The sequence below is a fragment of the Aotus nancymaae genome, unplaced genomic scaffold (assembly GCF_030222135.1).
Source record: "Aotus nancymaae isolate 86718 unplaced genomic scaffold, 86718_ANA_hifiasm-v0.15.2.pri h1tg000019l, whole genome shotgun sequence".
NCBI lineage: Eukaryota > Metazoa > Chordata > Mammalia > Primates > Aotidae > Aotus > Aotus nancymaae.
The window spans coordinates 45731521-45759269 of record NW_026988431.1 but is presented as its reverse complement, the minus strand read 5'-3'; the positions used below and the strand labels follow the sequence as shown (position 1 = coordinate 45759269).

At 35.8% G+C, this 27749-nt stretch overlaps 1 protein-coding gene across 50 annotated transcripts in view; it reads right to left on the bottom strand.

Moving 5' to 3' along the window:
• Positions 1–27749, bottom strand: part of MBNL1 (muscleblind like splicing regulator 1) — a 209163-nt gene that overhangs the window by 22643 nt on the left and 158771 nt on the right. For all 50 annotated transcript variants that reach the window (XM_064378833.1, XM_012437021.3, XM_021669543.2 and 47 more), the window contains 2 exons: positions 23829–23999; positions 9990–10190 (listed from right to left, as the gene is read on the bottom strand). In XM_064378833.1, the coding sequence (XP_064234903.1) occupies positions 9990–10190; positions 23829–23897 (270 nt within the window). In that variant the 5' untranslated portion in view covers positions 23898–23999. The remainder of the gene's footprint in view (positions 1–9989; positions 10191–23828; positions 24000–27749) is intronic.

The following is a 27749-nucleotide window of genomic DNA, read 5'->3' as shown; positions in this document are numbered from 1 at the left end:
ACCTTTTCTGAGGGTAACAGAACTTAACCTCTTTTGCATAATATGCATGTTTGACTCTTTCATATTTTTATTTTTTTGCAGCTTAAGGTTTATCCTGACATAAGAAATGGGACAAAATAAATATACTGTAATAGCTACTCTCACATTATTCTTGCCTTTGAAAAAATAAAGAAGAAAGGGAAAATCTCTTGTGAAAACTTGTGCTGGTGAGAGTTACAGGCCAGAGGGACTGGAATTTTACCAGGCATTAGATGTGCATCTGAAATGTGGGGTACCTATGGGAACATGAACTTGCCCACGCTTTTAAAACACATTTTCCCTAATAGACACCATCAATAAAATGGGATCTATCCCTTGGTTGCTCAGTATGGGTTTGGTCTGCTTTCTCTGATAAACTCAAGGACACTTTATGTTGATCCCCAAAGGAAATCTCTTAGACATATTGTTACATTAGCAAATTATAACTGACAAACAAAATTTCAACAAATGTAACCTCATCATTAAAATCAGGATAAGAAATTATAACATTTATCACACAGAGAATTTGAAACACAGAAGGTAAAATTAAATCTGAGAATTCTAACAACATTGTGGTTCATTTTTCTCTTCTCATCCAGTCTTCTGTATACACACATTTTTAAAAATAGTTGATAGCTACTATTTGGTGACCTTTTTTGCTCAACAATGCAGCATAAGCATTTTCTTATTTTGCTAAATAATCTTCAGAGTTATTTTGCTAAATAATCTTTTGATGGTTGCATCAAATTTAATCAAATAGTGTACATAATACAGGTAACTCTTTTGGAGGATATATAGATAATTTCTAATATTTCCATATTACAAATATTCAAATAATATATTCATGATTATAGGGGTTTTTTTGATCATTTTTGACAGATAAATGTGCAGAAATGGCATTTATATGTTGACCTAATTACTGGGTCAATTATAAAAATATTTTATAATCGGGCACAGTGGCTCATGCTTGTAATACTGGCACTTTGGGAGGCTGAGGCGGGTGAATCACTTGAGGTCAGGAGTTCGAGACCAGCCTGGTGAACATGGTGAAACCCTGTCTGTACTAAAAATACAAAAATTAGCTGGACACCCTGGCGGGAGCATGTAATCCTAGCTACTCAGGAGGCTGAGCACGAGAATCGCTTGAACCCGGGGGGCAGAGGTTGCAGTAAGCCAAGATCCCGCCACTGCACTCTAGCTTGGGCAACAGAGCAAGAATCTGTTTCCAAAAAAAAAAAAAGAAAAAAAGAAAGGAAAAGAAAAAAAATGTTTGATATATGGTTTTCAAATCTAAAGTAAGATAATAAGATCTATTTAGCTACACATATAACATAATTCAATATGAGCCCTTTACAAGTACTAAGGCAAGGTCTGTAAATGAAGATATTCACTGAAAACATTTAAATTCTAAATTTTATTTCCAGAAAACATCTATGGAATAATTATATACTTTAAACAATCAAAAGAAAACATAATCAGAAAAATTTCCCAAGAAAATGTAAATTAATTCTAAATAAACCTTCTTTTGTTAGCTAAACAGCAGTGATATAGTGGACAGACAAGAGGGTTTGGAGTCAGAAATTGTGAGTTCCAGTTCTTATCACTTTACTAGCTATGGATTCTTCACAATGAAAACACCATGAACATCTATTTAAAAGGTCATAAATACCAAATAAAATAATGCGTAGCTTTAACACCATACAAATCTGGATGATATAAATAATTCTGTCATTTGATCTCTAATTTTTTAATACATGAAAACATATTTCAAAAAGGTCAAAATATGTTTTATAAATAATACTACATTCAACAATGCTCTGCAAGTTAAAGCACTGGAATTCTAAGGAGATTAATGTCAATATTTGAATTTATTCAAAACTGGAGAGTCATTTCCATGTTCTTTAAGGAGATATCTCTTTGAAGTAATATGTTTTGTGTTCACTATATTTGTATAATTAAATCAGCCATCTTTGTAAAATAATAGTCAAAAGGAGGGACAGAAAGTTAATTATAACAAGAAACTGGGACTCTGTCCATTTTAATATCTTGAGAAGTCAATTTAATAGTCAATGACCACTATTAAGAAACATATTCAAAGACATATAGCTACATGTTATTCACCAATATGCAGCATGGACTTTAAGCGGTAACTAACAAGCTAATTTTTTAAAATATATTACTTTACAGAGTAATCCTGGATAATCACTTTGGATAATCACTTTGATCAATCACTTTGATCAAAGTGTCTACTGCATTGTTAATCATGAATTTATAATTTAATGCAAAGGAATTATCTGTATTTTCATTTTAAAAGGATTAAAATCTCTAGTAATCCTTATAATTCTGGTGATTAGATAAATAACTATAGTCAATTTATTGTACAATTAAAATCCTTGGATAAATATTGGATGATGTGATTTCTAGTTTCAGTTGGTGATATGGTTTGGCTATGTCCTCACGCAAATCAAATCTTGAATTCCTACATGTTGTGGGAGGTAACTGAATCAGGGGGCAGATCTTTCCTGTGCTGTTCTTATGATACTGAGTAAGTCTCATGAGACCTGATGGTTTTAAAAAGGGTAATGTCCCTGAGAACCTTTTTTTTTTTTGTCTGTCAACATGTGAAATGTGCTTTTCACCTTCTGCCATGATTGTGAGGCCTCCCAAGCCACATGGAACTGTTAAGTCCAATAAACCATTTTCTTTTTGTAAATTGCCCAGTCTTGGGTATATTTTGGTCAGCAGCATGAAAATGGACTAATATAGTTGGTTATTCAATAACTGCACATATTCAATCCATTTTTCTTCTTAAAAAAAAAATGAAGAAAAGGACACTACTTTGGCTACCTCATAGTATTTCTGTTAGGATCAAATGGGAGTGTTCTTTTAAGTCTAAAAGGCAGACTCCATCATTACTATTCAGGGCAGAAAACATAAGCATACTTCTATAGGTAACGGAACTAAGAATCTGCCACTTGATCTCATATGAAAACATAAAATAAAATCTGAATAGGAATGACCAACAACAGAACCATTAAATCCACTTCCACACTGTCATTTATTCATTCCCATGAATGACTGCGCAAACCCAACAGGACAGGAAAATAGATACAACTTTGAAAGAAGCTCGTCAGCACAACAAGGTAGCAATTACTTTTTATTATTATTATTATTATTATTATTATTATTATTATTTGAGATAGGGTGTCCCTCTGTTACCCAGGCTGGAGTGCAGTGGCGCATTCTCAGTTCACTGCAGCCTCAACCTCCCTGGCTCAAGTGATCCTCCCACCTAAGTCTCCCAAGCAGCTGGGACTGCAGGTGTGAACCACTGTGCTTAATCTAGCAATTACTCTATTTTAAGCAATTTACAACTCTACAATCACTACATAAAAACTCTAACCACAGAGATTAATAATTGACAGAGCCATAGTATATTAAATTGTTTAAATGAAGATGTGACTACATTTTTAAGAGCCGCTCTAAAGTTTATCACAGATTTTTAAAAACAACCTACATAAGCCTCTATGTGCAAAACTTGTAAGGTTTCTTGGCAATTTTCTGGAGATAGTAAAAAAAAAAAAATCACACAAGCAGTAGCCAAACATCCTCTACAAAAATGCAAAATTAAAATAATCCTACCAATAAGCCTTTCTTATATTATTAAAAGCATCTTTTTTCTAATTTTTTCTGAATAGAAAGTCTTTTTATGACATCATGTTAAATCCACTAAACACCTAAAAACATCCCAACCTAGGCATGCTTTTCACTGTCATTCTAATCCTCATTTAGCTTTAAATGTTCTTTTTTGTGTAGTCAAGTGGTATTATGTTTTTCTGCCTATATGAAAAGAGTTACTAGACTCTTCTCTGTAAGTAATGGAAACATATAAGAATTAGTGGCCCAAATTAGAAACTCATGTAACGATTACCTCATAGAATAACACTTTCAGCCAAGAATAATTTATTTTAATACAAGCAAATGCCAACTGGAACTCTCAGAAACCAAATCATTTGTCCACCTCTCCTGGATACTCATGTTTTGCTCATACAGACTGCTGATGTAAGAATGATGCAGTTAACCAAATGTCACTCTAATGTTTTCATCAGTGTCTGAACTACGTGGCCCCTGGTTTTTATTTGATTACTCCTATGTAATATAAATTACCTTAATAGTCATGATTGTTTACCTAAAGTATTTCACTATACTGTGCACAGTGTTCTTATCAACTTATTGGAGAAGACAGATTTTTAATTAAGGTTGACAAAAAACTACATTATTTACAAATACATTAAATAAATGATGAAAAGTTGAAGCCTAAATATAGTTTTTCCACTGAATATTGCTGAGTAAATGACAGAATGAATGTATTCATCAATTCTTTTTGCATCATAAAAATTTACTGTGTATCTTGAAAGTAAGTCAAACAATGATTTATCCAATTACTAACTCTTTGTAATAAAGCAGGATGTGGCTAAAAAAATCAGTCTTTTCTAGAATCTATAGATTTGAATAATTTCTTAACATAATCATGGAAAGAAATTGCTGCTTAGAAATTATATTAAAAGGCAATCCAAGGTCACAAAATGAATTTCTTTTTTCTTTTTTTTGAGACAGTCTCACTCTGTCGCCCAGGCTGGAGTGCAGTGGTGTGATCTTGGCTCACTGCAACCTCTGCCTTCCAGATTCAAGTGATTCTTCTGCCTCAGCCTCCCAAGTAGCTGGGACTATAGGCGTGCCATCATGCCCGGCTAATTTTTGTATTTTTAGTAGAGACAGGGTTTCACCATATTGGCCAGGCTGCTCTCAAACACCTGACTTCATGATCTGCCCACCTTGGCCTCCCAAAGTGCTAGGATTACAGGTATGAGCCACTGCACCTGGCCACAAAATGGACTTTTAAAAGACACATTTCAGACTACTATTTAAGAGAAGTTTGAATTTTAAGGCTGAACGTGGTGGCTCACCCCTGTAATCCCAGCACTTTGGGAGGCCAAGGCAGGTGGACCACTTGAGGCCAGGAGTTCGAGACCAGCCTGATGAAAATGATGAAACACTATCTTCACTAAAAATATAAAAATTAGCCAGGTATGGTGGCACAAATTTTTAATCTCAGCTACTCAGGAGGCTGAGACAGAACTGCTTGAACCTGGGTGGGGAGGTTGCAGTGAACCGAGATTGCGCCACTGCACTCCAGCCTAGGTGACAGAGTGAGACTCTATCTCAAAAAAAAGTATGAATTTTGGAGTACAGAAAGTACTTGGCAACCAAGTCTTTTTAAAGATAGCCAGTAAAGAAAGGATAATATAAATATTGATATAAATCTCATGTTGGGTGCATATGGGATATATATAATATATGCTTCTAGATATATTTATATAATTTTAAAAAATAAATGTTTCAGCTGGGCATGGTGGCTCACGCCTTTAATTCCAGCACTTTGGGAGGCCAAGGAGGGTGGATCATGAGTCAGAAGATCGAGACCATCCTGGCAAACACAGTGAAATGCCATCTCTACAAAAAATACAAAGAATTAGCTAGGTGTGATGGCGGCCACCTGTAATCTCAGCTACTTGGGAGGCTGAGGCAGGAGAATCGCTTGAACCTGGGAGGTGGAGGATGCAGTTAGCCGAGATTGCACCACTGCACTCCAGCCTGGGCGACAGAGTGAGTCTCCATCTCAAAAAAAAAAAAAAAATTTCAATAGCTTGTGGCTAGTGTTAATGTTAAAATAAGAAAATAACCTAAATGTCCCTAGAATGTTATAATTGGAAGGGACCTTAGAGATTATCTAGTGCAACCCCCAAATTTTACAAGTAAGGAATATGAAGCCAAGAGAATAAGAGAATCCTGATCCAAGCTGACTCACCTAATTAGCAACATCACATGCAGTAATTCTTGAATTCCTGTTTTCCAATTTAACTTTTTTTTTTTGTAGTATCACACTGGGTGCTGTAAAGATGTCAGTTTTAAGCAATTATGTAAGAACCAGAAGGCTGACAATCTATGGTATTTTAAATTTCTTTATTGTCTAACAAGCTGCAGTAAAAGAAAGAAGTGGCAAGAACTGGCCAATATTTTAACTGATTCAGAAAACTTTTCACCTCAGAAAGAACTCAAAATTCAAAAATATGCTTCAGAATTCCACAAGGAAAAAGTATATATTTAAATGCCAAATGATGGAGCATTTGGCCAATTAATTAATGTGTGCATTTATTGCCATGTCTTTTAGGCTTCAATATGTCATGCAATTAGCATTCGAGGAAATAATCTGCAGATAGGATTGTCTAAAATCACAAGCACAGAGCAGGAAGATGTGCTTCTGAGCTTCATGCTGCACTGTCCTAACAGGTGTGTCACTGGATCAGATCTTGTTAACAAGAATCAGACAGGAAGCTGCACTACAATCAAGCATTTAGATAAGCAGAATTCAGATAAAAGGGAAATGACAGTTGATGTAGTGGTATCCATTTGTTCTGACTACAGCAAAAGAAAACAGACAAAATACGCTAAGTAGCTCCTCACAAAAAGAAAAAACCCAAAGACAAAAAAGTCTTCATTTCAACTAAGCACTATAAAATATAACCAGTAACAAACTACCTAAAATTATGAATGTGGGAGGACTGGTTTAGAAGAGTTATAACCAGCGTTTTGAATGTCATCTATTAATAATTCATTAAAGTTCAAATCAGACTGCTTATTTGGTTCCCATTAATCAATCAACAATTATTCATTAAGAACTCAGGGTTGGCCAGGTACGGTGGCACATGCCTGTAATCCCAGCACTTTGGGAGGCCGAGGCGGGTGGATCACGAGGTCAAGAGATTGACACCATCCTGGCCAACATGGTGAAACACCGTCTCTACTAAAAATACAAAAATTAGCTGGGCATGGTGGCACACGCCTGTAGTCCAGCTACTCCAGAGGCTGAGGCAGGAGAACCACTTGAACCTGGGAGGTGGAGGGTGCAGTGAGCCAAGATCATGCCACTGCACTCCAGCCTAGTAACAGAGCGAGACTCTGTCTCAAACAAACAAACAAAACTCAGGGTTTGCTTAGAAAGGTCAGGGGAATAAAACTGCTTCACATGCTGAGCATCCAATAATTTAAGATATTTAAAATGTTTTAAATTTCCTCTTACTCCATCTGCAAACAGCATTAGTTAATTAATAAGCTGCAACCACAAACCACTCAAAAATCCAGGTGTATCAGGTGTATCTCCCCAGCAAGAACAAGTTTGCAGACAACTTGTTTCTTTATTTAGAAAGCCCTATAGTCTCTGCCCAAAAGCTCCCTGATCTGATAAACACCTTCAGCAAAGTTTTAGGATACAAAATCAATGTATAAAAATCAGTAGCATTCCTATAAACCAACAACATCCAAGCCAAGAGCAAAATCAGGAGTGCATTCCCATTCATAATTGCCACAAAAAGAATAAAATACTTAGGAATAATGGCCAAGAAGGGAGATGAAACTCTCTAAAAGAATGACAAAACACTCCTCAAAGAAATCATGATGACACACACAAACTGAAAAACATTCCATACTCACGGATAGGAAGAATCAGTAACATTGAAATGGCCATACTGCTCAAAGCAAGCTATACACTCAATGTTATTCCTGTTAAACTATCAATGACATAATTTGCAGAATTAGAAAAAAACTATTTGAAATAAAAAAAAAGAGCATCAATAGCCAAGGCAATCTTAAGCAAAAATAACAAAGCTGAAGGCACATTACCGGACTTCAAACTATACTACAAGGCTACAGTAACCCAAACAGCATGGTACTGATACAAAAAAAGACACATAGACCAATGGAACAGAATAGAGAACCCAGAAATAATGCAGCACATCTACCACTATTTGATTTTCAACAAAGTTGACAGTAACAAGCAATAAGGAAAGCACTCCCTGTTCAACAAATGGTGCTGGGGTAACTGGCTAGCCATATGCAGAAGATTCAAACTGGACCCCTTCCTTACACCATTTACAAAAATCAACTCAAGATGGATTAAAGGCTTAAATGTAAAACCCAAAAACTACAAAAACCCTGGAAGATCACCTAGGAAATACCATTCTAGATATAGGACCTGGCAAAGATTTCATGACAAAGATGCCAAAAGCAATTGCAACAAAAACAAAAAATGGAAAAATGGTATCTAATTAAACTAAAGAGCTTCTGCACAGGCAAAAGGAAACTGTCAGCAGAGTAAACAAACAACCTACAGAATGGGAGAAAATATTTACAAACTACGCATCCCAGAAAGGTTTGGTATCTAGAATCTGTAAGGAACTTAAATTTATGAGCAAAAAACAAACAACCCTATGAAAAAGTGGGTGAAGGACACAAATGGACACCTTTTAAAGAAAGATATATATGTGGCCAACAAGCATATGAAAAATGCCCTTTATCACTAATCATTAGAGAAATGCAAATCAAAACCACAATGAGATACCATCTCACATCAGTTAAAATGTCTATTATTAAAAAGTCAAAAAATAATAGGTGCTGGCAGATTGCAAAGAAAAAGAAAAAATTATACTCTGCTGGTGGAAGTACAAATTAATTCAGCCACTGTGGAAGACAGTGTGGTGATTCCTCTAAGACCTAAAAACAGAAATACCATTCAATCCAGCAATCTCATTACTGGGTATATACCCAAAGAAATATAAATCATTCTACCATAAAGACACACACATATGTATATTCACTGCAGCACTATTCACAGTAGCAAAAACATGGAATCAACCTAAGTGCCCATCAATGGCAGACTGGATAAAGAAAATTTGGTGCATATACATCATGGAATACTATGCAGCCATACAAAAGAATGAGATCATGTCCTTTGCAGCAACATAGATTGAGCTGGAGGCCATTACCCTAAGCAAACTAATGCAGGAACAGGAAACCAAATACCACATGTTCTCACTTGTAAGTGGGAGATAAATGATGAGAACTCATTGACACGAAGAGGGAAACAACAGATGTTAGGGCCTACTTGAGGGTAGACAGTGGGAGACGGGAGAGGATCTGAAAAAGTACCTATTGGGTATTGTGCTTGTTACCTGGGTGATGAAATAATCTCTACACCAAACTCCCATGATACAAAGTTTACCTATATAAAAACCTGCACATGTACCTCTGAACCTAAAATAAAAGTTAAAAAAAAATCACCTCATCCTCACCAGGGAAAAGAGGAAAAGGTCATTTTGTTCCTTAGGTGGGTTCAATGGCAGGTCTGTACCCTCAATGTATATTTGATGTTATCACTTTTTCTCTACATCTACAGTTTACCAAATTCATTAATTCACAGTCATGCTGAAATTCTGAACAACCACTGCGAAATAAGATTTATAACTTTAATTTCTTTTTCATGTGCCAACAGCAGAGCCCATGCATTCTTTACTCTAGAATTTAGAGGATTATGCAAAAAACTTTTATGAGAGCACACTTCATAAACAAAGTTGCCTTTCTACTTCAACCAAAATATTGTACAGCTTATGAGGAAACTTGCATTAATAAATTGTCAAATGTTTTATAGACACTAATATTTGTTACATCTTTATGAGAGCAACTTTTAGGGGATTGATAATATTTGGTATTCTTGATAGCTGCAACAACAACAGCAAACATTCAGAAGGCATTTGCTACGTGCCAGATAGTCCCTGACTGTGTAAGTGTCACTTTAAAGATGAGGAAACTGAGACACAGTGATGTAACAAGGCAATCTGACTTTAGGGTTCAAGCTCCTATTGACTGTTCTAAACATGGATGTTGTAGCCTTTATAAGCATTACATTAATCAAATACAGCATATCTATACTCTAGTAAAATACTCCACACACTACACCAAAAACTCTGTTTTAAAATTTTTACAACTTTCTGGCCACGGAAACACACAAACAAACAAAAAAACACACTTTGAGAATTACAATGTAGTACATAAAAACACCAACTAGTCATTCCTACCTCAAGTCTGTCTGTTCGCATTAGTTTCTGTGCAGCAGCTGCAGCAGCTGCAGGTACAGGGACACCCGGATTCCCTGTTACCAACATTGGTGCAGTCGGCAAGATCTCTGCTGGGACCAGGCTTGGAGAAACAGGTCCCAGATAGGGATTAAAGGCTGCTGATGCATTGGTGGCTAAGCTTGGTGCAACTGAAAACATTGGCTGAAAAATAAAATAAAAGCAAAATTTAACATGCAGGTCTCAACTCAAAGTTGATATTCTTAATCATACATTTGTCCTCCATCCATTTATCCATTTCCTTCCTTCCCTCCTTTCCTTTAATCCTGTGTTCATTTACTATCATTTAGGATAAGGCTGTTTTATTAAATAAGCATTCATCAAATCAATGTTTTTCTAAAATATAATAGGTAAAATATCCATTAAATTATTCACTGGAATTTTGAAACTGGGGGTCTATAATACTTGTAATTTTTTTAAACAGATAAATTATGCAGAAACTTCTTGTGGTCACCTAATCTCCATCTTTGTCCTGATTTAATTCTAGATACCTGTCTAAGAAATACATTTTGTAACTGCTATGTCAGATGTACTTGAAAGATCTGTTTACAACTGTTAATAGGTTGCAAGTGTCCTATTATTTGGAATAAATAAAGTAGAACTCCCAGGGGATAAAAGAGCTTTACAGTCAATGTAAACTGCAAATAAATCTCAGGGGTTATGTGAAAGGTGATGATGACACCTTGCCTTTTGAGCACATAAGATAAAGTGTTTGGTATACTTACGTGATGCAGATTTTTATGAGGGAAATTATAATGTTCCACCAGCCTATCATACCTTACTAGGGGGAAACAAGTCTAAAATGTGAAGTCTGAAGTAGAACTGCTACTAAAGAAATGCTACATGATTGCTCAAGGAAATACATGTGGCAGAACTGAATAAACTGCTTCAAGACAGACTTTCTTCCAGAAATGCTTTCATGAATATATAAGGATTGTTTCTATGTGTTGATATGCAAACTAGCATATCATAAAATATATCTGCTTTTAAATAACATTAATTTACCTGAAATCTAACAATTTGTTTTTCTAGTGTTTAAAGCACAACAGAACACAACAACTTCATACCTTATTGATAGTTCATTTTTAACTTCCTAATAGGGTTTCAATTCTTGAAGTTTAATGCTTTGTGTAATAATGTTTGTTTCCAAAACACAAAAGTTTGTAGGCAAAATGGATGCTGTTCTTTAAGGTAATATTTAACAATTTATTTTCTTTACTCAGCAGTAATGAATGGAATTAGAAAACATTTTTTAGGATAAAAGAGACATTACAGTGTATTAATAGCTAATTCTATCATCTGATAGGAATAAGAAATTAGATGATCCCTGAATATATGTAGTATTTAAGAGAGCTTTGTAGTAAAACTTTTTGCAATATAAGGTATACATTACAAAAGTAATTCTTATAGTACACAAGAAATACGTTAAAAAATAAAATATATCCTTTATTTACTCTGGTCCTGATTCATTCTATATTTAGAAAAATAAAATGAATTTCAAGTATTCCCTTTTTCTTAGGGCAGTGGTTTTCAACTGAGTTTTTCTACCTCTCAGGAGACACCTGGCAAAGTCTGAAGACATTTTTGGTTGTCACAGCTGGAGGGGAACTATTGCATTTAATGGATGGAAGCCAGGGATGCTGTTAAGTGTCCTACAACATACAAGACAGCCCCTCACAACAAGGAATTATTCAGCTCCAAAAGTCAATGCTGTCAATGTTGAGAAGTCCTGCTTAAGAAATGCACTCTTTTGTTGACCTCAACAATTGCTTGGGAACAAACTCTTTGCATTTAGCTATACATTTTTACTAACAAAAATATGAAAAAACAGAATATGTAATACATACTGTGATTCACTGAGGAGAAGAAACAATACTGCATAGATTATACCATTTCAACTTAAAATAATTATGCCTCTGAACATGTTGGTCTGAATGCCATGGTTAACTGCTCTGCCAGGTCGATGGCTCTTGCCTGACGAAGTGGCCTCAAGTAATGACTCTGATCCCCAAACCCTCCCAACACAAAGCAGCAACAAGAACTACCTGTGCATTCCAAATCTTAACAATCAACAAGCTGTCAGACACTAGAGCCCAGGGCAGTCTCCGTCTACCAGCACTTCCCTGAGCAGCAGCTGACTTAATGCTGCACCACTGTCCACTCTTTGCCAAGGTGGCAGCAGGACAAGGATTGACTGTATAGTGAAAATATGTTGAACTTGGATTTCTATTCAAGGATATTCAGGCTAAACTTGTACTTAGTTACACACTGTCAGACTCTATATGAAAATCCAGCCAGAACAGCACCCTAATTTCTATATTAGTCATTTAAGAATTAGAAGATATTTAGCATAAAAGACTAGAAGTCTATGTCAGGGGACTAGGAGACTAGCAAACGGATAATGGAAGCCATTCATTATCATTCTTCTTTGTATTCTTTTACTATTAATTATCATGTATTTCCAGATAGTGCATTTTTAATGTATATTTCAGAAAGTTGTTGAGAAGTTTACGTTACTGTACATAATCTACTATAATTACTTAAAAAGCAAAGGTCAAATTTAAAAACTTTTTTTTGGAAGAAAAAGCATTTTCACTTTAATAAAATGAGACCAGAGTCTAATAAAACTCAGCTCTCTTAAATCTCATCAAATAAAATACACTGGAAATCTAAAAATGCATATGATGCAACTGTTGTACATTACAGACAAAATAATACCTTTATTATATAAAAATACTGCTTTTAATAACTGGAAATAATCTTTCCTGAGTTGTTTCTATAGAGTCATCAAGAGAATTCATCTTTCACTTTAATTCAGCAGAGCACATTCAAATCTGAACAATTTTAGGGCACTGTCCCCAAGTAAAGTCTGTAGGAGCTTTTAAAAATGTGAAACATCAACTATTCAGCAAGCATTATCTCAAATTGTTCCCTCTTTCGATAAATACAGCTATTTGCTGAACAGGCAGACAATCAATAACAATAGCTTTATACTTTGAAACTTGATTCCAAAAGACAGACAGACAGACAGACACACACACACACACACGCACGCATGCACACACACACACACTACATTCCCTCATTTGTTTTAAATTTTTGTAAATTTGTTACATCACTTTAGTTATATTGTATTTTCAAAAGTGCCTTGTTGAAGGTAGGTCACTGCTAGCCCCATGAGAGGGTGCCCTGATCAGATTAGGAAAGTACTTGACCTGCGCCACCGCCAGTTTTCTCTTCCAAAAGCTATCATGCAGGGGTGCAGCAGAATCTCAAAGACGGATATTCATGCAATGGTATTATCAAGTGGCATCCTGTTTTATCCGAATGATAACATTTAACTAGGTAATTGGTATATTTGATACTGATTATATTCTTGTGATAATGATTTGTAGGTAGCTCTGTTCCTGAAAAACGTAAGACAGTTTGGTTTATGATTGCCTTTTGCCAGTGAACACTCTCACCAGAGAAAAACAAGGTACAAATTTACTAATTCTGGTGCTGTTTATGGGTTAATTACTTGTTTTAAATCAGACGTTCTGATTCCATTAAGGTAATCAGAATTCATTATAAATGAAAGTGTTACTTAATTTCATATTATGACCCTAATTAGCTATGCAAACATGATTATTACCAGTAATTCCATATTTATTGTGTGCCAGCATCTTGCTGAGTGCTTTATCTGTGCTAGTGTATTTAATCCTTACAACAGTAGAGTATGAATTCCCTTAGTAAGTGTTTTTTCTTTAGTTTTTGAGGGATAGAGATCAGAAGAGATCTGTTTAGTTCCCTAAATCTCCAGAGCCTGGAACAATGCCTGGCACAAACAGGCAAGCAATAAATACTTGCTAGATTAGTACTTGAGTGAGTGAGTGAGTGAGTGAGTGAGTGAATGAATGAATGAGTGAAGTGCAGCCTTCTCAAGTGGGTATTAGCCCCATTTTTGCAGATAAAGAAAAAGGCTCACAAAGATTATGTTTCGATAGTCACAAATGAGTGAATGGAGGCCTAGGATGTGACCACAGGTGTGTCCGATTCCAAGTGGTTCTGAAACAAGTGGTTTTCACACAATGAACCAGGTGTCCGTTAAAATCACCCGGAAGACTTTTAAACTGTGAATGCCCTGACCACTCCTCACTCTTCAGAATCTTTGGGGGAAAGGTGCGCAGACGGCAGTATTTTTTGAAAGCTCCAAGGTGATTCCAGTTCCACACACTATGTGGTTTTCTATAGATACAGGTATAATTTTCTGAATGTAAGTAAGGTCTCTAAGGATACATGTTCCCTTATGGTTCTTTTCCTTTAAACATGGTTTATCCTCCACACTGACTGCTACTCGTGCCAAGCCGATCTGTTTAATTCCTAATTGTGCTTCAAGAATTAGGACTCTTTAAGTAAGTTTATCCTGATACATCCACATCTCTAACTATGAAGGGGTTTTTCTTACCCTCTGTTCCCGCGAACTCCTAATTACCCGAATGCAGCATTTACCACTGCCTGTGTTTACTTGAATATCTCCTCTAGTCTTAAGACTGGAGGCTCCTAGATGGCAGACTTTTGCCTTATGTCTTGTTCACGTTATATAATTCCTGTGTTTAGCATCTATATAGATCCTCTATAAACATTTACTTAACATATATACTAATGGATTTGCTAACTGCTTTTCTCTGCGATAGAAACAAGCAAACACATTAAATATTCTTTAGAATAGATACTTGAATGTTAAATAAAAGTGATGTTATTTTCTTTCTTTACCTCAAAATTTAATAATTGCTATCTCTAATACACCTGTCCAAAGTTTATTTTTTCTTTTTGTTTTGCAATTTTTTGTAATAAGCTTTCTAAGTTTCAGTAATGTAGTTACCATGCTATAACGGTGCAAATATCATAGGGGCTGATATTTATTTTAAAACACCATGTGAACACTGCTTGTTCTGCAATGTTTGAGACTCTTTTTTAAAATGGGGGGAGTATATGTAATAAATAATATGTAATCAATATCAGCTGAAATTCACAGAGCACAAATTTTAAGTCATAATTTTCTAGATTTTATGTATGTATATAAAGCAATAAAATATAAAGTGCTTTTTTAAAAAACCACACACAATCAAGGTATATGAAAGCATGTTTCCAGATAGGCATAACCCTGTAATTATTGTCAGTGAACTATTTTGAATATAAACAGTGCCAAAAGCTAACAGGAGTTATCAACAAAGTCATATTATAAAGTTCTTTTTTCTAAGAAAGCAGGGCCAGGCACAGTGGCACAGTGAGTCTGGCCTGTGATCCCAGCACTTTGTGAGGCTGAGGCAGGAGAATCACTTGAGCCCAGGAGTATGAGTTTATAGTATGCTATGACTGTACCACTGCACTCTCTAGTCTGGGTGATAAAGTGAGACCTTCTCTCAAAAAAAAAAAAAATTAAGTAGCAAATGACTGGAATAAAGTAAGAGATACTGTTATAACTCTGCTCCTAGACTGACTTGTGACTGGATAAATCAAATGAGTACCTCCTTTACTCTTAGTTTTGCTTTATCCTTAATCCAGTTTTACTGAAATAACAAACATTTAAATAAAGAACACTCACTCCAGCCCTTTTAATAGAAAGGGCCTAGTTCCTAAAATCCAGGGCCCATTCTCTCAGGCTGCTTGAGGACTCATAGGCCCCTTGATGCAAACAAGCAGTAAGAACAGCAGGGGCCGGCCGTGGGGCTCACGTCTGTAATCCCAGCACTTTGGAAGACCAAGGCGGGCGGATCACAAGGTCAACAGATCGAGACCATCCTGGCCAACATGGTGAAAGCCCATCTCTACTAAAAATACAAAAATTAGCTGGGCGTGGTGGCATGCACCTGTAATCCCAGTTACTTGGGAGGCTGAGGTAGCAGAATTGCTTGAACCCAGGAGGTGGAGGTTGCAGTGAGAGGAGATCTCACCACTGAACAGCAGGATAGATGAAAGACTACTCAGAGAAACTGACAGGGAAGCATTTTACCAGAAACACTCTGGGATAAAGTGATCTTCTCTCAACCATTACCTGGATAAAATGGAAAGTAAAGAACCAAAAAACAATTTAAGAATTCTGAGTGTTCCTGGAAGTGTGACAAATGATGACTTCAAAGCATTCTGCATCTGAATGGCAACAAATGCTTACAACATGACGTCACAGCAAAGTCTAGCTAGGTGACAGAAGCAGCAAAGAAACTCTTGAGACCTTAGGTAAAACCAGAAATGGAATTTCTCTATTCCTAGGCTATTTTAAAATTCAATAAATGCACAGGATTTCAACACAAATTATGTACCTTGAGACAGCTAGGTTGTGTACCTGAAGAACCGCTGCCATGAGAAATTATGGATAGCTAAGGCTAACCTTTGGGTTCACAGGTAAAGGTAAATGAGGCCATTACTAGAGAAACTCCAGACATCATGCAAAGCTCTTTATAACCATTGCTTATGCAGAGCTCTTTGACGGCAATGAAGAGAGCCTGGAAACAACAGAATTTCTGAAAAACACTTTGTTGGGATGAACTAAAGAAACCAAAGGCCTCCAGGTTTTAAGCCATGATATACTGCCTATTTTTGGTTAAATTATGTAGTAATTTTTCATTGTACATTTGTACCAGATAGTATGTGGCAAAGTAAAAATAATAATTTTAAAAAAGAATCCAGAAGTTTTATTATTTGAGTAGTATGTTTTTATTATTACTTAAATTCTGGGATACAGTATAGAACGTGCAGGTTTCTTATATGGTTATACATGTGCTATGGTGGTTTGTGGCACCCATCAGCCCGTCATCTACATTAGGTATTTCTCCTAATGCTATCCCTCCCCTTGCCCTCCAACCCCTGACAGGCCCCAGTGTGTGATGTCCCCCTCCCTGTGCCCATATGTTCTCATCGTTCAACTTCCACTTATAAATAAGAACGTGCGGTGTTTGGTTTTCTGTTCCTGTGTTAGTTTGCTGCAGATGACGGTTTCCAGCTTCATCCATGTCTCTGCAAAGGACATGAACTCATCCTTTCTTATTGCTGCATAGTATTCCACAGTGTATATGTGCCACATTTTCCTTATCCAGTCTATCATTGATGGGCATTTGGGTTGGGTCCAAGTATTTGCTATTGTGAACAGTGCCACAATAAACATATGTGTGCATGTATCTTTACAGTAGAATGATATATAATCTTTTGGGTATATACCCAGTAATGGGATTGCTGGGTCAAATGGTATTTCTAGTTCTAGATCCTTGAGGAATCGCCACACTGTCTTCCACAATGGTTGAACTAATTTACACTCCCACCAACAGTGTAACAGTGTTCCTGTTTCTCCACACCCTCTCCAGCACCTGTTGTCTCCTCACTTTTTAATGATCGCCATTCTAACTGGTGTGAGATGGTATCACATTGCGGTTTTGATTTGCATTTCTCTAATGACCAGTGATGATGAGCGTGTTTTTCATGTTTGTTGGCTGCATAAATGTCTTCTTTTGAAAGTGTCTGTTAATCTCCTTCACCCACATTTTGACAGGGCTGTTTGATTTTTTTTCCTTGTAAATTTGTTTAAGTTTCTTGTAGATTCTGGATATTAGCCCTTTGTCAGATACATAGATGGTAAAATTTTTCTCCCATTCGGTAGGTTGCCTGTTGAATCTCATGCTAATTTTTTTTTTTGATGTGCAGAAGCTTTTAGTTTAATTAGATCACATTTGTCAATTTTGGCTTTTGTTGCCATTGCTTTTGGTGTTTTAGTCATGAAAAACCATGGGCAAAAACCAAGTTTTGCCCATGTCTATGTCCTCAACAGTTGAGGCTAAGTTTTCTTTGAGGGTTTTTAGGTTTTAGGTCTTCATTTAAGTCTTTAATCTCTCTTGAGTTAATTTTTGTATAAGGTGTAAGGAAGGGGTCCAGTTTCAGCTTTCTGCACATGGCTAGCCAGTTTTCCCAACACCACTTATTAAATAGGGAATCCTTTCCCCTTTGCTGGTTTTTGTCAGGTTTGTCAAAGATCAGATGGTTGTAGAGGTATGGTGTTATTTCTGAGGCCTCTTCTGTTCCATTCATCTATATATCTGATTTAGAACTAGTACTATGCTGTTTTGGTTACTGTAGCCTTGTAGTATAGTTTGAAGTCAGGTAGCACGATGCCTCCAGCTTTTTGCTTAGGATTGTCTTGGCTATATGGGCTCTTTTTTGGTTCCATATGAAATTTAAAGCTAGTTCTTTTTGCTTAGGATTGTCTTGGCTATATGGGCTCTTTTTTGGTTACATATGAAATTTAAAGCTAGTTCTTTTTGCTTAGGATTGTCTTGGCTATATGGGCTCTTTTTTGGTTCCATATGAAATTTAAAGTAGTTTTTTCTAATTCTGTGAAGAAAGTCAATGGTAGCTTGATGAGGATAGCACTGAATGTATAAATTACTTTGGGCAGTATGGCCATTTTCACAACATTGATTCTTCCTATCCATGAGCATGGAATGTTTTTCCCATTTGTTTGTGTCCTCTCTTATTTCCTTGAGCAGTGGTTTGCAGTTCTCTTAGAAGAGGTCCTTCAAATCCCTTGTTAATTATATTCCCAGGTATTTTATTCTCTTTGTAGCAGTTGTGAATGGGAGTTCACTCATGATTTGGCTCTCCATTTGTCTATTATTGCTGTATAGGAATGCTTACGATTTTTGCACATTGATTTTGTATCCTGAGACTTTGCTGAAGTTGCTTATAAGCTTAAGAAGTTTTGGGGCTGAGACAATGGGGTTTTCTAAATATACAATCATGTCATCTGCAAATAGAGACAATTTGACTTCCTCTCTTACTATCTGAATACCCTTTATTTCTTTCTCTTGCCCGATTGCTCTGAATAGAACTTCCTATGTTGAATAGGACTGGTGAGAGAGGGCATCCTCGTCTCGTGCTAATTTTCAAAGGGAATGCTTCCAGCTTTTGCCCATTCAGTATTATATTGGCTGTTGGTTTGTCATAAATAGCTCTTATTTTGAGATATATTCCATCAATACCTAGTTTATTGAGTTTTTAGCATCAAGTGGTGTTGAATTTTATCAATGGCCTTTTCTGTATCTATTGAGTTAATCATGTGTCTTTTGTCATTGGTTCTGTTTATGTGATGGGTTACGTTTATTGATTTGCATATATTGAGGCAGCCTTGCATCCCAGAGATGAAGCTGACATCTTGATCATGGTGGATAAGCTTTTTAATGTGCTGTGAATTCAGTTTGCCAGTATTTTATTGAGGATTTTTGCATCAATGTTCATCAGGGATACTGGCCTGAAATTTTCTTTTTGCTGTGTCTCTGCCAGGTTTTGGTATCAGGATGATGCTGGCCTCATGAAATGACTTAGGGAGGAATCCCTCTTTTCTATTGTTTGGAATAGTTTCAGAAGGAATGGTAACCAGCTCCTCTTAGTATTTCTGGTAGAATTTGGCTGTGAATCTCTCTGGTCCTGGGCTTTTTTTGGTTGGTAGGCTATTAATTACTGTCTCAATTTCAGAACGTCTTATTGATCTATTCAGGGATTTGACTTCTTCCTGGTTTAGTCTTGGGAGGGTGTATATATCCAGGAAATTATCCATTTCTTCTACATTTTCTAGTTTATTTGTATAGAGGTGTTGAGTATTCTCTGATGGTAGTTTGTATTTCTGTGGGATCAGTGGTGATAACCCATTTACATTGTGTCTATTTGATTCTTCTCTCTTCTTCTTCCTTAGTCTGGCTAGCAGTCTATTTTGTTAATCTTTTCAAAAAATCAGCTGCTGAATTCATTGATTTTTGAAGGGTTTTTCGTGTCTTTGTCTCCTTCAGTTCTGTTCTCATCTTAGTTATTTCTTGTCTTCTGCTAGCTTTTGAATTTGTTTGTTCTTGCTTCTCTCGTTCTTTTAATTGTGATGTTAGGGTGTCAATTTTAGATCTTTCCTGCTTTCTCACACAGACATTTAGTGCTATAAATTTCCCTCTCAACACTGCTTTAGTTGTGTCCCAGAGATTCTGGCATGTTGTGTCTTTGTTCTCGTTTGTTTCAAAGAATTGATTTATTTCTGCCTTAATTTCATTATTTACCCAGTAGTCATTCAGGAGCAGGTTGTTCAGTTTCCATGTAGTTGTATGGTTTTGAGTGAGTTTCTTAATCCTCAGTTCTAATTTGATTGCACTGTGGTCTGAGAGACTGTTTGTTATGATTTCCATTCTTTTGCATTTGCTGAGTGTTTTACTTGCAATTATGGGGTCAATTTTAGAATTCATGCTGTGTGGTGCTGAGAAGAATGCATATCTGTTGATTTAAGGTGGAGAGTTCTGTAGATGTCTATTAGGTCCACTTGGTCCAGAGGTGAGTTCAAGTCCTGAATGTCTTTGTTAATTTCTGTCTCATTGATCTGTCTAATATTGACAGTGGGGTGTTAAAGTGTCCAACTATTATTGTGTGGGAGTCTAAATCTCTTTGTAGGTCTCCAAGAGTTTGCTTTATGAATCTGGGTGCTCCTGTATTGAGTGTGTATATATTTAGGATACTTAGCTCTTCTTGTTGCATTGATCCCTTTACCATTATGTAATGTTCTTCTTTGTCTTTTTTGATCTTTGTTGGTTTAAAGTCTGTTTTATCTGAGACTAGGATTGCAACCCCTGCTATTTTTGCTTTTCATTTACTTGGTAAATATTTCTCCATCCATTTATTTTGAGCCTATGTGTGTCTTTGCACATGAGATGGCTCTCCTGAATACAGCACACCAATGGGTCTTGAATCTATCCAATTTGTCAGTCTGTGTCTTTTAATTAAGGTATTTAGCCCATACTTTAAAGGTTAATATTGTTATGTATGTATTTGATCCTATCATTATGATGCTAGCTGGTCATTTTGTCCATTAGTTGATGCAGTTTCTTTATGTGTCGATGGTCTTTACATTTTGGTATGTTTTTTCAGTGGCTGGTACTGGTTTTTCCTTTCCATGTTCAGTGCTTTCTTCAGGAGCTCTTGTAAGACAGGTCTGCTAGTTACAAAATCCCTCAGCATTGGCCAGTCTGTAAAGGATTTTAGTTCTCCTACACTTATGAAACTTAGTTTGACTGGCTATGAAATTCTGGGTTGAAAATTCTTTTCTTTAAGAATGCTGAATATCATCCCCCACTTTCTTCTGGCTTGCATGGTTTCTGCCGAGAGATTTTCTATTAGTCTGATGGGCTTCCCTTTGTGGGTAACCTGACCTTTCTCTCTGGCTGCCCTTAACATTTTTTTCTTTCATTTCAACCTTGGTGAATCTCACCATTACGTGTCTTGGGGTTGCTCTTCTCAAGGAGTATCTTTGTGGTGTCCTCTGTATTTCCTGAATTTGAATATTCTGCACTCAGTTCAAACTTCCGTGTCTTTCTGGTGTTTGGGAAACTCCTTCCTTCATTGGTTCTTACGCATATCAAGTAATTATTGATCTCTGCCATATGCCCAGGCACAATACTAGATGCTTCCAAGTTTGCTTAGACCTTGCTGTCTCTCCCCTTCCTCTTCCTCCAAGATTTGGGAGCCAAACTGATTGGCCCTAGAGAAGTTAGATGCTGTCACCTATTTGACTAAAAGGTTTGTCACTGCTCAGATGCTCTTAATACTCCTGATGCTATGGATCTACTCATAGTATTATCTTCTTTGATATGACCACTACCTGGATTGGATCCAAGTTAATGCCATATCTTCAGACACTCATCTGTAGTAGTAGCCATTCTCTTTGAGTGGCAACCCTTTTCCTATTAGTCACCTGGCTTCATCTATTCCTGTTACAGTCCCTATTTTAAGGCCCAAATTAAACTCCCAGTAAGCAGCTGATCATGACCTTTTCATTCATTTCTGAATCTCCATGTCATTATCCTCAACAAAACAGGGTTGACTACAAAAAGGATAAAAAAGTCACAGGTAAGGTTTTGAAAGCAAATTTCCTGTATTAAAGCTTTCTCTACAGTCAGTAAAGTCCCAAATGCCTTAAAATTGAATAATTAAAATGATTTCTATGCTTATTACAAAGTCATCACTCTGAATAAAGTGTATTTTTAGACAATGATCTCAGGATGCCTTTAGCAGAAAGGTAATTCCACATTCAAATCTAGTCATGTGAAGAAAAATTAACATAAAGTCTGAATGTGGTCACAACTAATAAAAATAATCTTTGTCTAAGCAGATAATTTTCTAACAAAACATCAGAAAATGTGTTGACTGTTCTGATGGTTTCAGAAATCTGTGATTTAGTGATTACATAAACAACATATTTGTTCGTTTGTCCCAGGATTGCACATATGTAACCCTAGAATAGACTTGAGAGTCAGACTCAAGGACTAGGTCAGGTAATGGGGTGGCCAGTGTTCTCCTCTTCAATCTGGGACCTGCACTTGCTGATCTCAAAGGTGCTCCTGATCGCAGAGAGGTACACCAAACACTTATCAGATTTTGAAACTGTAAGTGACAGCCAAGTGCAAATGAGACTTTTGTCCTACACGTTCTGTTAGAGAATGATTATAGCTATTTTTTTAACTAAATGAAAATCTTCATGCTATCCCAATACAGCCATATGAAATTAGTAGTTGTCACAAAAACAACTTTAACTATCACATTTTTAACTGAGCCTCAAATTTCAACTATATAAAACTGATCATTGGTATCACTGCCCATGTAATATGGAGATCCCTCCCACCTTGAAATGCAATCCCCTACTCTTTTTTGGAATGACTGTTGCATTAAGTTCTAGAAGAGAATAATAATTATATTAAATTCAGGTTTTAAAATATTTTTGGAAAAAAATTAGCACATGCTACAGTTAGCATACCAGAAAAACATGGGTCTTCATATTCCCATGACCCCATAATACTGCATATAACCTAGTGACATAAATTATTGACAGATATATTCTGATCATTGCAAATTTCAACATGCATTTAAATTTAAATGCAGAATTACTATATCACAATTAATATCAAAGCACCTTTTTCAACTTAACACTAATTGTTACATTAACCTCTTACATTTTGATGAATAAATATGAATAGAGATTTTACTAAAGTCATGTATTACACACACACTCCAGAAATCCAAACAGTTAAATAAAAATGTGTGTTTCAAAGCAAAAGTCACTCATATATTCCTCTCAGCAAACATTAAATATCTATAACCACCCAGCTTATCAACTTTAGCTCCTTTTTTAAGCCCTCAGAGTTTCAGCCTCTCCTGATTAATTCTCCTTTGATGAGACTTCCAAGTCCATGACATTGATTTGTTATTTTCAGAATTTTCCTAGCACTTGTAGCTATGAAATAATTTCAACTTAAATTACAGAAGAATAAGAAAGGTGCCTTTTCAAGAAAAAGAACTATACAGATATTTTTCAAGAAGAAAGGAAAGGGAAAAAATCCTCAAAATTAAAGACTATATATACTAATTTTAAATATCATTATTACCTCTAAAGGTAGCTGAAAATGTGTACTGATTATACTGGTAAGTTAGACTATCACTATAACACAGACCATTGTAACACCTGCCAGTCTTAGGATTTATTTTGAAGAAAAATTTAGATGGAAAAAAATGCTATAATGTAAATGTCCACATGATTTCGCCAGAAGATGAGTACCTACACAAAGTATAAATTGTTCCAGCATTTGACTGACATTTAATTTTGCTAGAAAATGCTAAGGCAACTGAAATTGTTGCCTGTGTTCATTTGATCTAGTTCAATAATAGCTTTAGTACTAAAACTGAGCACTTTGAATTACAAACTTAATGAACGAAGACTGAAAACATGCTTACCACGGGTTGTAATGGGGCACCAGGCATCATGGCATTGGCTAGTTGCATTTGCTGGGCCAACATGGCCATGTTCTTCTGCTGAATCAAGTTATTGCGTCCATTTATCTCCAACTGCGTTTTTAAATGTGGGGGTGGATGAAGATATTTGCAGTTCTCCCTGGAGCAACGGCCCTAGGAAAACAAAAGCAGCAAATATTATCTTAAAAAAGAATAAAATCAGCAAATTATGAAAAAAATTATAATGCAAACCACCCACTTGAATGTATCATGGGTTTTTCACACAATGCATTGTCCATATCATTTTATCATACATTTAGAACAAGTAATGAATTCACCAAAATGCATTATCAATATGAGAGATTGAGACATTTGAAAAAGCTTAAAAGCTTAAAGAGTTCCAATTATTTTCATGATATTAGCATTAATATCTCCAGATTTAAGTTTAAAAATCTACAAACTGCTAGGGTAATAGAATATCAAATAAAGAATATCAGGCTCCTGCCATAATATCTTCCTGGTTAAATTTAATGATTTACGAATCAAAATTTTATAATTTATTTTTACTTGTACTAAAATCTTAGGAAATGAACTTAGAGGACCCAAGGCACACTGCATCTTCAATAAAACACCTTTACAAATATCTAATAACAAATCAAATTAAAATTACTACTAGGTTTTACCAGCCCATGCATTAAGAATTTGCAATTGAGAAAAAGAAAACGCCCATGAGTTCCCACTGTTTACATAGAGATTAATATGTATAATGAAATATTGGTGAAAAATGTAACCTTTAACCTTTCACAGATTAAATCGTCTTCCCCATTTCACAAAAACGATGAAACAAGAAGAAATGGATATACTTACCCTCCAAAAATTTTATAAAATAGAGAAACAAAATAAGTTCCTATAAGCCAGGAAAGGTGGTACACTACCTCTGTACTCTGTCCTAAGCAATTCATTCTAGTACCTTCCTTGAATATACACCGCCCAGACCATCCTACCAATGAACATAGCCTGGACTGAAATAATGAAGAGAAATCACATGTGTTTAGTAATCTTAGCACTTTCGGGGGCTGAGGCAAGAGATCCCTTGAGCCCAGGAGTTTGAGACCAGCCTGGGTAAAAGAGATCTCATCTCAAAAAAAAGTTACTGTAAAATTATAAGTATAAATATACCTTCCTTTTGGAGAATTCTTTTTAATAAAAATATTCATTAAAGTCTGTAATGTGCAATATGGTGTGAGGCACTCTACCCATATTATTTCAATATATTTTCAAATCATATCGATAGTAGCAGATCTCATCAACTATCTTGACAACTTCCTTCACCAATAAATCTAACTAAGACTGTTTACAAACAGTAGAAGAAAAGATTAATTGAAGCCATCATTCACATTCTAAAAAAGACAATTTGGTATAATTTAACTTTATACTATAAACTGACTCTGATGTTTATGCTTATGATAAAATCTGTCATAATTCTAATTTAAATGATCAGTTTTGGTTCCTTTTGTATGAAGTTTTTAGGAATGTCTCTACACTGGGCTAGAATCATAGGATACTGCTTGTTATTTTTACAAGCTTTATGTAATACTTGAAATCAGTAGGCAGTGGAGGACAGTGGATAGCAAGGACCTACAGGTCTCATGAGCTGGGACAGAGGCCTTGCTCTCTCACTCATCAGCTGCATGAACTGCGTAAGAAACTTCTGTAAGCCTCAGGCTCTCTATCTAGTACAGAATTATTAGAAAACCTGTATCACTGCCACCACAATGTAAATTGTGTATCAAACAAAAGAAAAACAAAACATTGGTGTGAAGACCATTGTTTAAGCATCTATTAGTTATGGCTATTGGTAGGCTCACAAAGTAACAAACATATTAAACTTATTCCATATAAAATCACCATGCTTGATCTATGTTGGGATCATGAGCAGGTTATTAGCTTAAAAGCATCCTGATGCAAAACAACCAAAAACAACCTTAGAATCACAGGATAGACTACAGACTAGGACTGGCAAAAATAAATAAACTCCTGGATGGCACATGGTCTAATTTCAGATATTCAGTCTCCTAGAAAAAGCCTGCTTTTTCAATACAAGAATAATTTCGCTGTAAGACAAATTCTTGTTCTCAATTATCTCCACATCATATTTCTTACTAAAACTACATTTCTTTAAATGCAGATAAGCGGGGTTATAGTCACGCCGAGAATTCACTTCCTGTCAATTCATTCACGTCAGTTTCTATAGTTGCATAAATAGTATACAGATGATAGTCCTGGGCCATCAACCAGACCTTCCAACACTAACTCTGGTCTTCCTAAGCACTTCATTCCAGTACCTTCCTTAAATATACACCGCCCAGACCATCCTGCCAGTGAACATAGCCTGGACTGAAATAATAGAGAGAAATTACATGTGTTTGCTATACATTCTGCATCAGTGCATCTCAAAACTTTTGCAACAAGCTCAGACCTTTGATTTTCATTTTGAATTTCCGACATCTACTCAGGGAAAGTTTTACTTTTACTGCTCTACTTTTCTTACCTATGGTCCCTTTCTATGCCCAGCTTGATTTGATTGTGTTGAGCCCTCACTTTCAAAAATCTGTGTTCCTAAGAATCAACTGATATTTGGTGGAAAAAGTATACAGACTACCAAGCCTCTCTCGCAGAGAGCTGTGACCACAGGTTTGAGGATCCAGAAATTGACATTTTAACAAGCATTCCAGATGATTCTGCTACAGCAGAAAACACTACAAAATACAATTGCGCAAAGCCATATAAATTTTTAACATGCGTGGAAAAGACAACAGAATAATATATTAGATAAACTGTGGATAAATTTATTAGATAAATTTACATTGTGGCAGTGATACAGGTTTTCAAATGATATTAAACTTTGCTTCTTAGGAAGTTCAAAACATGTTTAATGCTTATTGCTGCTGAATGATTACGGTTTGACAAATAAAAAGGTCAAAAATAAGTTAGAATAAACATCCTCCATTAGAATTGCCTAAAACCACCAGGAACATACCTTCCTTTGGGAGTTAAGGTAAATATTACACTGGTATGTTGCCAGCTTCATCCATCTCTGAGTCCTTAGTAGCATCACACCTCAATAAACATTCACAGAATGAATGAATGTTTCTTTCTTACTAAATGCCTCAAGATGAATTGTATTCTAACTCTATTCTAGAGACAATAGAGATAACAGAAAAAAACTAAATATAAGACCAAATCTTGGTTCTAAGTTGTACTGACCTAATGATGCTTTTATTAAGAGGCCAGTCATTTAAACATGTGATAAAGCTAGCCACAGTTAAAGGAAGAAAAGAAAACAGAAGGAGGTTTTTAAGTTTCACCAGGGACAAAAGGAGGTTTGTATAGACATTCAATGTTTTTGGCATCCTAAAATCTATACAATGACAATAAATTTTAAAAGTCTAAATACAGAAATTCATCAGTATCTGGAGTTCACATATACAGACTTTTATATTGGAGCTACTACTCTAAATCATTTAGAGATTTCACCTAAAGATACAGTAAATTGGGCTGCTAGGTTAATGCAAAATATAAAAGATCTTTGTCTTCGGTTTTGATGGGTAGCTCTGTAGCTCCAACTATTGCAATAACTGTGTAATTTTATCAAATATAGCTTTGTTCAAATTGTAGCTATGATACTTATTTGCTGTGTGACCTTGTGGAAGTTAGTGCAATTCTCTGAGTGGTCACATCTTTTCTATATAATAGTATCAATGACATCTATTCTCATTGGTGATGTATGAAGATTAGTAAGACTACAGGCCATCCTCACAAATGGCACCTGGCATAATAGGCAGTCAATAAATATTAGCTATTTTCCTCTCTTAAGTTCTCAAGCTAATAACAAGCAGCAGTTGCTCAATTTAGCAGCATATC